The sequence below is a fragment of the Acomys russatus genome, chromosome 20 (assembly GCF_903995435.1).
Source record: "Acomys russatus chromosome 20, mAcoRus1.1, whole genome shotgun sequence".
Classification (NCBI taxonomy): Eukaryota; Metazoa; Chordata; class Mammalia; order Rodentia; family Muridae; genus Acomys; species Acomys russatus.
Genome location: NC_067156.1, coordinates 47,137,399 through 47,150,064, shown reverse-complemented (window position 1 = coordinate 47,150,064; position 12,666 = coordinate 47,137,399). Strand labels below are relative to the sequence as shown.

Sequence of the window (12,666 nt, the reverse complement as noted above, 5' to 3'; positions counted from 1 at the left end):
GCCGGCTCACCTGTCAGCCTGGTCAGATGAAAGGCACGGAGCCAGGGCAGACGCTTTTGGCTGTGCCTGTGAGGATTTACAGAGAGGCTTGGGGTGCAGGTCAGGGACTAAGTGAAGACTTGTTTGTAATGTGGGTGACACTGTTCAACTGGCTGGGGGGACCTGGATGACTGAAAAAGAGGGAACTGTCTAATTCTTGTTTTTCAAGTACACACATGAGTTGTGAAGTACAGATTTTAGATAAAAAAAGGGTATCAAACAGACTTTAGATTTTGCTGTCTCATTTACAATGGTTTGTGCAAGAATGATGCTTAAAGGTTACCATTCACCAAAAGCCACAGATGACTCTATAAATGCTGTTTCTTTTCTTTTTTCTAAAGACTCAGGATTATCATTATGTAGCTCTGACTGGCCTCAACCTCACAGAGATCTATCTGCCTCTGCCTCGAGTGCTGAAATTAAAGGCACATGTCACCATGCTCAGCTTCCTGTCTGTACTACCAACTTCTCAGTACTAAAAAGGCTCTGTATTTTTAGCATCATGGAATGAAAAAAAAAATTAATTTAGCATTCCAGTACTCAAGGGGCTTATATGAACTGCATACCCATCTCCAGCCACCAAAAAATCAAGTCTAAAGATTGAAGAAAATTCATATGTATATAACTTGTTTCTTTTACCTATTTCAAGTTCAATACCCAAGGATAAAAGAAACAGAAATCCAGGACATTTGGAAAATTGACCCGTTTTAATTATTTAAAAACAAAAAATACAATACAACATTAAATTTCCCTTACCAGCTACAATTCAGTTAAATACCAACACCCTAAGACTGAACAGAGTCTCCTTTCCAGAGGCAGCGAATGACTAGCCGCTGAAGACACACAGGTGAATGCTGAAGACCCAGTTAGTTCCAGCTGCAGGCGCCAGTCTTCCGGTCAAAAGCACTCCCGCCCAAAAAGATCCAAAATGAACACACTGGGATGGTAACTCCATTAGTTATGCTGGTTCAGCCACGAGCAGGTTCCCCACAGGGTGGCAAGGGAACAGACAGAAGGCTGTCTTAGTGCTGCTATAGCGGGAAGCAGCTGTGTTCATGGCAGCTCGGTTTAGGCCCACCGATCCTCTGAATACATGTGGGGAAGCGTAGCTGTGTTCTCTGCCCACATCTGAACACATTCAGCTACCATGGAAACTACAAAGCAAGGAAAACTACACTTATCCCAGGGTTCATTGACTGGGATTTTAGAGCGCCCGTTCTTCCTCAGAGCCCCTGAGTGGTAATGCAGTGCTAGGGGCTGCTGTGTTTCCCAGCGTGAGCTCCCATTCTCTGAGGGTCCTGAGAAGGGTAGTGGATTGGTCCTGGAGCCCTCATGAAAGGAGGGGGCGGTCCCATTGGGTGGAACATATGTGGTCCAAAACCTGACGTGGAAGAGAACAAATTAGGCTTGCCGTTCCCTTGACAACCTTCCAACCCTCTGAATCTTCCTAAGCTCTAAACCACCTACACACAAATTAAAACTGTTATAGTGTTAAGTAAACGTCAGTGCACAAGATCTGCTTAGGATTATCTGCCTTTATTCCTGGGTTTTCCCCTCAGTCCAGAAAACTCCACTCACGTACCCATTAGTATGCCATCTGCCTGCCTGCCTGCCTGCTACTTTTTAAACACAGAAAATCCTAACAGACAGCAATCAGTCAGTGTGTGGGTCAGCAGAAAGAAACCAGCAGATGTCAGGCTCCTTTCTCAATGCTTCATTCCAGAATGCAAAGACTTCCTTCAAAGATGCAGGCCACTATCAAGGGAGCACAAGCCACCCACTATTTCCTACACTGTTCACACCCATGGACATCACACAGGGTGCAAGTGCTCAGACTGCTTATTAGCGGCCACCGACACAATAAAGACTATAAGCTAGATGTAACTCAAGTCCACCACCAACTATACGTCGTTCACAGCGCAGTCTCTCTGTAGCAAGGTCTAGTGGGAATGGTGGTTACTGAGTCCCACCCTATGTGCAGAGCTAACAGCGCATCAGTTAGCAGGAAACTCACAAGGAGCAGGCTGGTGGCAGATGGCTGTCATCCGGTAACTACTACCCTATGACACCAGCACTCAGGTTTATAAAGTGCTGCCTCTTCTCTCCTTGGTGGCCAGGAGAACAGTAAAGAATCAGGACTCTCCACCTGCCAGCTTTGCCCATGGACTTCTACAGGGCAAACACAGAAGACCTAGCTGTCTCACACTAGCCTGAGGTGCAGGACTTTCACAAGGACTTCTCTGGGCCAGGAAGGAAGAAGGCAGTTACCTGGGGGTGGGGGCGGGGCAATCCCAGGGGGTGGGGGCAGGGCAATGTTCACCACTGCTGGAGGACCACTTGGAGGCAGGTTGAAGTAGTTGGCAGAGGCTTCCTCTTCTGCTGCAGGAGGCGGCGGCAGAGCTGGAGAGGAAATAGCAGACACTCAGAAGTGCGGACAATCAACACCACACTCCCACCACGTGCATCCGGGGCTTGCTGCACAGTTGACAGACTAAAGCCTGGTATCTTCTAACAGAAAAACTCCAGCTGACTGAGTTTCTGACATCAGCAGGAAGTCTGCACCTACCTCCAGGCAGTCCAGGTACAGGCTCTAGCTTGATCCCAGAGTCCGTGGTTCCATCCTTCTCTTTTTCTTTTCCTCTGGCTGCTTGGGATCTGGAGACAGACAGGCACAGGCACCGTGTCCAACCTTCTTCCACACTCACTTTAATGTTAACTCATTTCCCAGTAAAATGGAGTTGCATCCCTCCTTCCCTTTTTAGCAAACACACTTTTCCCACACACGTCTAAGTATAAAAAGGCTAAGTGGGAAGGTTTTTGAAGGTCTGGGTTCAAAACTACTGTCACTGGCGAGACTTGGCAGTGCACGCCTTTAATCCTCGCACTGAGGCACAGGCAGGTGGATCTCTATGAACAGGCCAGGCTGGTCTACATATCAAGTTCCAGGACAATACAGAGATACCCTATCTCAAAACAAACAAAAGAAAACAACCCAAACCCAAACCCTCATTGCCAGAGAAGACAAAATGCATGTGTGCTCAGCACATAGCACTCTACCAAGGGAAGTGATAGCAGCTTGCTCCTCTGCGCTTCCAAAACGGACAGTCCCCTTTGAAACCTAGGCCATGTTCAGCTGGGAGGTGGTGGCGCAGGCCTTTAATCCCAGCACTCGGGTATCAGAGGCAGGTGGATCTGTGTGAGTTTAAGGCCAGCCTGGTCTACAGAGTGAGTTCCAGGACAGCCAAGGCTACACAGAGAAACCCTGCCTCAAAAAACCAAAAAAGGAAAAGAAAAGAAAATTTATGGCATTTTTTTCTCTCTTACGCAGTCAATTTCAAACTCGAAAGAGATATTCTTCTGGTTTCCCCTCTTCTCCCATTCCCCAGTACTCAGCCTCTGAGGTGAGAATCTAGGTCTAATAGAACTGTAAACCCTCAATAACCAACTTGGGCAACCTGGCATTATGCTTGGCTTATAATGGGTGGTAAAAAAATTAAGAACTTCAAAGCAATGGGTTATTAGAGCAGGATTGAATACATTTCAAAAGCAAGATGCTTCCAATAGCCATAGAAATCAAATACTAAGAAATACTACAGAGCCGGGTGGTGGTCCACACCTTTAATCCCCGTGGGGGGAAGAGGCAGAGGCAGAGGCAGATGGATTGCTATGACTTCGAGGCCAGTCTGGTCTACAAAGCGACTCCAGGACAGCCAAGGCTAATACAGAGAAACCCTGTCTTGAAAAACCAACCGTTCCCCCCCCCCCCAAAGAAATACTACAGAAGAGGCTGCAGGGATAGCTCAGTGGCTAAGAGCACTGTGCCCTTTCAGAGGACACTGGTTCAATTCCCAGCACCCACATGGTGGATCATAAGCATCTGTACCTCCAATCCCAGGGTATCCAACACCCTCTTCTGGCACCAGGCACACATATGGTTCACAGACATACATGTAAGCGAAACACCCGTATACATAAAATAGTCATTTAAAACTTACTAGAGAGTGATCTAAGATTAATTTAAAGGCCCTGTCAAGCCTATGTACCCAAAGGTTGCAGATGAACCAGTTTAGGAGAGTCTGCTCATACCTTCCCCACTTGACGTTGAGCCTGCGGCCATTCACAATCAGCTTGTTAAAGGACTTCTCCGCTGCCACCTCAGCAGCCTGCCTGGTGGCAAACTGGATAAAGGCACACTGCTGCCTCTGCACAACAGTGATTGTGCGGATCTCTCCAAACTGGTAGAAGTGGTTTCTGAAGGAACACAGGCAAAGGAAAACAGGTTAGCAACCCAGATGCTGCCTGGGAAAACAGAAGAGGACTCTAAACTTGTCCCGAGTCACCATCAGACCGGCGGATCCCGGACAGACATGAGCCTGTCTTTACGTTTTCCTTGCACCAGACTGTAGGTGCTGCTTATTGGAGATAAAAGGAAATTGGGCAAAAGTTCTCATGTATCTCGGGATTTTCCTTGTGGGGGAGAGTAGGGCCATTAATTGGCTACTTAAGAGTCATAACTTCTTACCCCTAGTATAAACTATTGGCAAACTACGAACCAAGACCATTTTCATTTGAGATTGAGCCTTGCTATCTTATACAGGTTAGTTTTGAACTTATGGGTGCAAGCGATTGTCCTGCCTCAGCTGGGGCTCCAAGGAAATACTATCATGCCCAAGCAAGAACAAGCCAAAGAATGTCTCAAAAAAAAAAAAAAAAAAAAAAAAAAAAAAAAAAAAATGTTTAAGGGGTGAGGACTGAGTGGCTCAATGGCAGAGCACAGCTGCTTAGTATATGTGAGGCCCTGGGTTCAGTTCCTACACTGGAAAAATAAATACAAAATAATGAAATTTAAAATGCTTAAAACTGAAAAGAAGAAAGTAGAAGAAGAAAGCCAGGTGCGGTGGCCTGTGCATAGATCCTAGTATCAGAGAGAGGGGAAGATCTCCAGTTTTCCTAAGCAACATGACAACCAAAAATAAATAAGTAAGTAAATAAAGAAGGCCAGCCTGGCTTACAAAGTCAAAGTGAGTCCAGGACAGCCAGGGCTAGCTACACAGAGAAACTTTGTCTCGAAAAACAAAACAAATAAACAAACAATAAAATAAAATAATAAATAAATTTTAAATAAAACTTTGAATCATTATTCATATCAATGATAGACTGGCTAAAGAAAAATGAACTTTATTTAGAAATATCATACTTGGTGGTGTTTTCTGTAAACTATTTATTCTAAGAGGTTAAAAGCAAAAAGAATTCTGAATGATGCTCACAAACCTGAGATCTGTTTCAGTAATGGTGTCTCCCAGACCACCCACATACAGCGTGGTGATGGTCTTGTCCTCTGGTGGGTCTAGACGAGGCATGGTGGAAGCTCGCTTTAGAAGCTTGTCCGCTACAGGGTCATTAATTCCATAGTACCGGTCTTTTATATTCTGATCAGCAAGGGGGTCATCTGGATCGGTAGGCTTCTCATGTCTGAGAGTCACAAATGGAAAATGTATGAAAAGTGAAACAAAGGGGAAAATGACCACTCTACAGTCACTACATAATAAAGTCCCTTGAATGCCTTTCACTAGAAACCACATCCATACAAATACACTGTTACTGAGTAGAGCAAAACACCAAGGGAGTACTATACCACATAAGCCTAATGTTCTAAGTAATTCACTGAAACTTCTGGAACAGAATCTGACTAAAGCTATGAGCTTCACCTCAGAAAAGGGGCATATATTTGAGGTCAGGGTGTGTTACAGTTAACAATTAGCTGGAGCCCTAACTCCGATGCTTGGCAGTTCTGGCTGAGAGAGAAGTAGCCCTAGGAGACAGGTCTTGTTTTGACTTCAGCTATGTTTTGCTATTCTCAAACCATCTAAATGAGGACACTAAATTACCTTAGAAACGCCATGGTCAGCATGCACATTATATGACTTAGTGGTAAGTGGAAAGCACGCTTTAGCCAGGCAATGCTCTGCATGCAAACAGGCCACAGCACTTCAGATGCTAGAGCACGGGTTTAAGGTGGAGTCGCCCACTGCTCAGCAGTCTGAAAGCTAATGCAGACGTGAGACTCAGCTCTCACCTGTACGGGCACTCCTCTCCTCTCTTACACTCCCCTTTCACCCAGAACGAACAGATGTGGGGCCGATTCCTTTTGTAGTATGGGGTGGTCCGGGCCAATTTGAGCAGCATGTCACTGGTGGATGTAGCTTTCCCCAGCATGCCAACTGGTCGTGTTCCATCAGAGTTAGAAATCTGCACGAAGAGGACAACTTTATAGGCTGTCAGTTCATTAGGATTGTTAACAAATACAAAACTGCATCAATCACAAGGGCCTGGATTCAATTCCCAGGACAACATGTTCACAATCTATCCCTCCTGAACGATGGCATCAAGAAAGTGGCCAGAGCATCAGGAAGTCAGATGTGAGACTGTGTTTCCTAGAAACCACAGGGAAATGCCGGGTGTGGTAGTGGCCTTTAATCTCAGCTCTTGGGAGGCAGAGGCAGGTGGGTATCTCTGAGTTTGAGGCCACTCTGGTTTATGAATCCAGTCTGGGACAGCCAGGACTAATCAGAGAAACCCTGTCTCAAAAAAACCAAACGGGTGGGGGAAAGACAGGGAAGCTACACCCATGCTATCTCAACAATACAGTTGCCTAAACAAAGACAGGACTGAACAATAAATCTATTAATTCAAAATGGGAAATCTCATGGGCCCCACCCCTAGACAAAGAGCTACAGGCAACTAGTGACTCCTGGGAGAGAATTAATCTCTCTCCTGGGGATGAGCCCCACAACTGGTTATCCAGTACAAAGTGGTCAGCCTTGAAATCATATACATACAAGCCACATTAGGTGAACTCAGTAGGCTGCACTCACTCACACACAAACAATAATAACCACAGAAAAAGAAGACATCAATGGGTGTGGGAGGGGCTGGAGGGTGAAGATACAGGAGGGGTTGGAGAGAGGAAGTGATAGAATTAGATTTTAATAAAAATAAAAAACATACTTCTCTTTCCATATTTTGTGTGTAATATTCCTTGTTGACATCTGATTTTGGCATGTCATCTTTAAATGACAATCCTGCGTCACGAACCTGGATGGGTAGGCCTGGCACAAAGAAATGGAAGAATAAGAACCTCAGATCTGACGACATAATCATACCGAATAAGTACTTATCAACTAAACACCATCCCTGCTCTTTCCTACTGGCTGAGGTTGAGCACTGGCCGAGTGATTAAGAACATACACTGTTCTTGCAGAGGACCAGAGTGCAGTTCCCTATAGACACACAGCTTCAGAGGGTCGTTTTCTAGACCTTGCCCTGCACGCACATGTGTATCCCACCCCCACATATACATATAATTAAAGACAAAAACAAGACTTTAAAATAAAAAGATCATCGATCTACTTGGTGACTATTTACAATATTTTAAATCAAACTGCTGAGCACCACCGGGCTAACAATTGCTATAGAGCACCCTAAGAAATTGTCCAAATTGCTGTGCTATCATGGAATTTGGTGAAGTGAATGTTTCAGAAAATCATTTCAAAGAATAGATTTCAGCTACTGCCAAATTAAGTTAATAATATATCTAGCTTTAACACAATTTACTTAAAATTCATATAACACAATGGTTTATTGTTAGATTGGTCTTGAAGTCCCAGGGATAGCCAGATATGTTTAGGTCACTGTATTCTAGGCCTGAGTGCTCCTGGCAAACATATGAATGGTATTAAATGACACATAGCCAGAACTGCCTCACTTTCCCTTGCTGGTAGATTACTTTTTCCAAAAGGAAAACATCATTTACATTAAAAAACAAACAAACAAACAAACAAGCAAACAAACAAAAACCGCACAGGAGCAGGTGTTTTCAAATAGTAGGAAAAAAGTTTTAGATCAAGAAAAAGGTCCAGGTCAAAACCAAACCAAAACAAAAAACAACAAAAAGCCTATCATGGGAGCAATGCCTTTTATTCCAACTGGCTATAGAGATGGAGGTGTAGGCCAGTTCTGATTTCTTTCCAGTTGCGCCCAAAGCTCCTACTATTACTCTGGAGGACTCCAGAGCAGCCTAATGATGACTTTATTCTTGGGGAAAGCAGATCACAGTAGACACTCTAACGTGGGATCAGAAACAGAGACGGGGGAGAAATGGGAGGCAGTGGGCTGGTCTGTTGTTTAGGGCACCTGCATACTTTCAGAGCGAGTGAATGTGGCGAACATACCATATTCTAGGTCTAACAGGCAAGTCTGACAAACGTTCTTCAATTTACTGCAGGTTTGGCATACTTCAGTCTTCTTGAAACGCATGCGAACCCCAGGGCACCAGCGAAACACTGTGAATGGCCTGGCACAGATCTGAACACATATTAAGAGACACAGCCTGTTAATGGGCCTGACCTGGATCAGTCCAGACTTAATAAATATGGAGAGTTGACCTTAGCAAACACCTATTCTATATGTCAGCTAACCCTCAATTCCATCTACTTTCTCTCTTGTAGCAGTTAAAAAGCTCACACAGTAGAGAAATAAATATTCAGAAGGTCAAAATCCTTCTACCCAGAGGTAAACAACATTAAAATGTGACTCTATCATTTTGGTGGGAACAAGGAAAGAGAAGCAGCAACTATTAGTTCTTTGAGTACATGGTGACAGCCACAGGGGCAATGCTCCTTTGTAGCAGTCATACAACATGCAGCACACAAAAGCACGTTTGGTGCAGATTTAGACACTGGCTTGTGAATCTACATTAGAAGATCATTTTCTTATTTCCCATACTAGTTGTCAGTCACTGAATATATCAATGATATATGAAAGCTGTGAGCATGGACTTTGAGTAAGGACCTCAAAACTTAGTAAGCTCAAAGCCAGTTTGTTAGAATAAAGGCAAGAAAGGGGTTAAGAGAAACGAAATAGTTACTTCTTAATTAATAGACAAACTTACTTTGCATTCTTTTCCATATTTTTCTTTGGTCTGAAATAGAAAAGAACTGGAATTACAGCAGAGAAAACCAGCAGACAGGCGGACAAACGAAATCAACATAGGTGTCTGCGCGCTGCCCCCAGATACAAAACATATTATGTGTCTGGAGATCTCTGGCATTGTAAATAAAGATAATCAAACCAAACTAAAATCACCTTTTTGTTGTGGGCACAGTAAGGGTACTGTGAGGGTTAGGTCCAATTGCTAACTTGACATAACCTTGCATCACCAAGGAAGAGTCTCGAGGAAGGACTGTCTCAACCACATCAGCCCGTGGGCATGTCGGTGGGATTATCTTGGGTTCTTTAGGTGATGTGGGAAGCTCCAGCCTGTTCATGGGCTGTACCATTGCCAGAGTGCAGCCCTAGCAAGCACACACATTCCTTCTGTGCTCTTGACTTGGATGGGATCAAGTTCCTATTTCCCTGGCTGCCCCACAATGATGGAGCGTGTCCATGAACTGTAAGCCAAATAAACCCCCGTTTTCCTAAGTTGTTTTTGTCAGTGTATTTTACTACAGCAAGAGAAATGAAAATAAGGCAGACATATTCCAACAAGGTCAGACTCTCTTAAGATTACATGGACCTAATACTAAGTAAGTGTCTTCCCAGAGCTATAGCTCTTAGATTTACTTCTGGCTCTCAAGAACTAAAATTCCTAATGGAAATGCCATATGTTTCTTTCCTACACGTGGAACCTAGATTTCAAATTATGCATGCATGCGTGTAGATCATGAACCTAGAAAAGAGATCCTGGGTGGGAAGGAAGGACGAATGTGTGTGTGGTGGGATAGTAAAACAGGTTTTATAAGAAGAAGGAAGAGGAGGAAAAGGAGGAAGAGGACGGTAAGCCAGGCACAATGGCACATCCTATAATCTCAGCACTTGGGAGGCAGAGGCAGGCAGATCTTTGTGAATTTGTGGCCAGCCTCGTATAGAGAGTGATTGCAGGACAGCCAGGTCTACACAGAGAAACCAAAGGAAGAGGAAGAGAAGGAGGAGGAGGAAGAAGAAGAGAGGTAGGAGAATAATAAGAAAATATGAAGCAGAAGAGGAGGCGGAAGAGGAGAGGAAGAAGGAAGGAAGGAGACTAAGAAGAAGAAGAAGAAGAAGAAGAAGAAAAAGCAGAAGAAGAGGAGGAGGAGAAGGAATAAGAATAAACTGGGGAAAATAAGAAAACAAGCCAAAAAGGAGCAGGGAGAAAGGGAGAGGGCAGTGGAAGAGGGACTACCTGAAAACAAAGCACATATGTACAAAAACTGACAAAATGAAAACTGTTACTTTGTACACTAACCTAAAACACTTAATTAAAAAAACAAATCTGTTCTGGAAAATGGTTATTTCAAGGGCTACTTTGTCTTCCATGTGAAAGCTTCCACAACCTCCAGCACATGTTTCTTTTGACTAATCCGTGAGGAAATTGGTTTAAACCTCAATCCAACATCTTACTGATAGACTTTTTGCGCTTGGTGAGGCTGGCCACCAACCTGATGGTTGGTCTGGGAAAACCAAGTCCGGAGATGGCTTTCCAACGTCCTGAAATACAGCTGGCAGCGTTTCTTTACTGTCGTCCTCTAGGTCACTGGTACAGAGGAGACAGTGGGGAAGAACTGTATCTATGTGCTTAGGGAAAAGCCAAGTCTCACTCCATAGCCCTGGAACTTGATCTACAGACCAGAATGCCTTGAACTCACAGAGATCTACTTGCCTAAAGGCTGGGACTAAAGAAAGGCAAGCATCATCACTCATGGCTGGTTTAGGAATCTTTGTTTTTACAACCAATTATGTCCACAAATAAAAAATTTAATGTTAACATAAGAACTATGATTTTTACATTAGAAAGTGGACAGGCAATTTAATCTTTATATATATATCTTTTTTCTTCAAAACAGGATTTCTCTGTGTGGCACTGGCTGCCCTAGACCTCACTCTGTAGACGAGGCTGGTCTCGAACTCACAGATATCCACCTGCCTCAGCTGCCAGAGTGCTGGGATTAAAGGTGTGGGTCACCATCCCCTGGCTCATAATATATGTGTTAACTGATGGGTTGGATATTAAATTCTTTATTTATTTTTATTTTTTTGGATATTAAATTCTTTTGGTGTGAAAATCTAAAATTTCTAAAGGATTCCCGGTCTCCAAATCAAGTAGGATAGCTAAGCCATGCCTTTTTATAGTTTGCACAGAAGCTAACTGCTCTGGACTCTCCTGCGCTGATGCACAGTATGTATCCAACGTTCTGTTTTTCGTATAGTCAGTATTTCCGAGGCTGATCACAATTTATAACCCATGTTCACTGTCGCTATTTTACCTTTTGGAAAGCACACAGTATACCTTAAGCGAGAGAGACTATTAGGTGCAGGGGCTAAAAGGTACATGATTGGGAGCCAGTAAGTAAGTGCTACTTAAAGATACATTCCCCCACCAACAGACCTACTTTACAGGTTAGATGCTCAACAAATATCAGCTGTTACGTTATAGCTCCTACGTTGCCCAGTGTCTAGGACAGGAAGTAGGCATGGCAGTACTTTGCAAGTTGTCCTACGCTTTGGGTTAGAAATACGAAGCATCAATTCTTCTAACGGCTCAGAGAAACTTTCCAATCAGGGTGCAAGGACCACATTATAAGGTAGTTAACTCCCGCTGCACAGGAAAGCACTCACCATTCGTATATAAGGGTTTTCTCCAAGACACGTCTGACACAGAATAGGGAAGTCCTGGAGAGAAAATGGGAAATCTGGTTGAAGATCACCCCAAAGATCCTGTTCCCTCAGTTACTCTCCTAGGGCGGGGAAGGGTGCAAGGCTGGCAGGAGCCCCAGATCCCGCACTGGCCGCGGCGCGGAAGGGGCGCTGTCTGCACTTCCGGCAGGCAGAAAAAAAAGAAAAGCATCTGTAAAGTGTGGAGTCGCCGGCTGGACACCGCTGGTCCCGGGAGCCTGATCCGCCGCACGAGGGCTCACTCTCCTCCGGCTGCCCCACCGAGCTAGGCCGCAGCTCGGTTCTGGCCGATCCCGGAGCAGCCCGGGGTATGGCCTCCCCATCCCGCCCGGCCTCGTCGCCCCCGCGTCCTCCTCCGGCGCGCACTCACCGCGTCCTCCCAGTTCTGCCTGTTGTAGGTGTTGGAACCCAGAGAGGTCGCCATATCGGGAGTCCCGCGGTGGCTCCGGCTTCCGATTCGGCAGACCGACTGCCACAATCCCGACAGGCCTCGGGCCGGCGCCTCGCTACGTCTTATCTGCGCGCCCCGGGCGGCCGTGGGGCGTGGCCTCGCGTCAGAGCGCGGCGGTTCCGCCCAGCTACCTTGCGTGCGTCCACGCTACGGAAGAATAAAGGAACCGGGAGCGCACCCGGGTCGGACTGGAATCGGAACGCGAATAGTCGCGGTTAGGCGCTGATGCTTGCGGCTCTCATGTTCCCCGTAGCTCTTCCCTTGTCATATTTAGCACACAAAAATGCAGAACGTCTAGTAAGTTTACTGTAGAAGGCAACGGATCACTTCGGTATAAGTGTTGGGCATTCTTTATGCTAGAAGGGGATTTGTTACCGGAAAATCACATTTAACTTAGACATCCTTTATCTTGTGTTGCCACCCTACCATTATGGCAAAGATGTTGGTTCCCTTTTTATAGAAGAGGA

General features: G+C 45.1%; 1 protein-coding gene across 1 annotated transcript; it reads right to left on the bottom strand.

Annotated features, from left to right (window-relative positions):
• Window positions 1-1,202: 1,202 nt before the first annotated feature.
• Window positions 1,203-12,271, bottom strand: Rbm22 (RNA binding motif protein 22). The gene is made up of 11 exons (XM_051163321.1): window positions 12,119-12,271; window positions 11,692-11,745; window positions 8,990-9,019; window positions 8,271-8,403; window positions 7,048-7,148; window positions 6,116-6,288; window positions 5,311-5,511; window positions 4,126-4,290; window positions 2,606-2,694; window positions 2,308-2,439; window positions 1,203-1,420 (listed from the first exon to the last, which is right to left on the bottom strand). Exons 1-11 carry the CDS (start codon window positions 12,170-12,172, stop codon window positions 1,290-1,292), a joined length of 1,263 nt encoding a protein of 420 aa, XP_051019278.1. The 5' UTR covers window positions 12,173-12,271; the 3' UTR covers window positions 1,203-1,289.
• Between the last annotated feature and the right edge of the window lie 395 nt (window positions 12,272-12,666).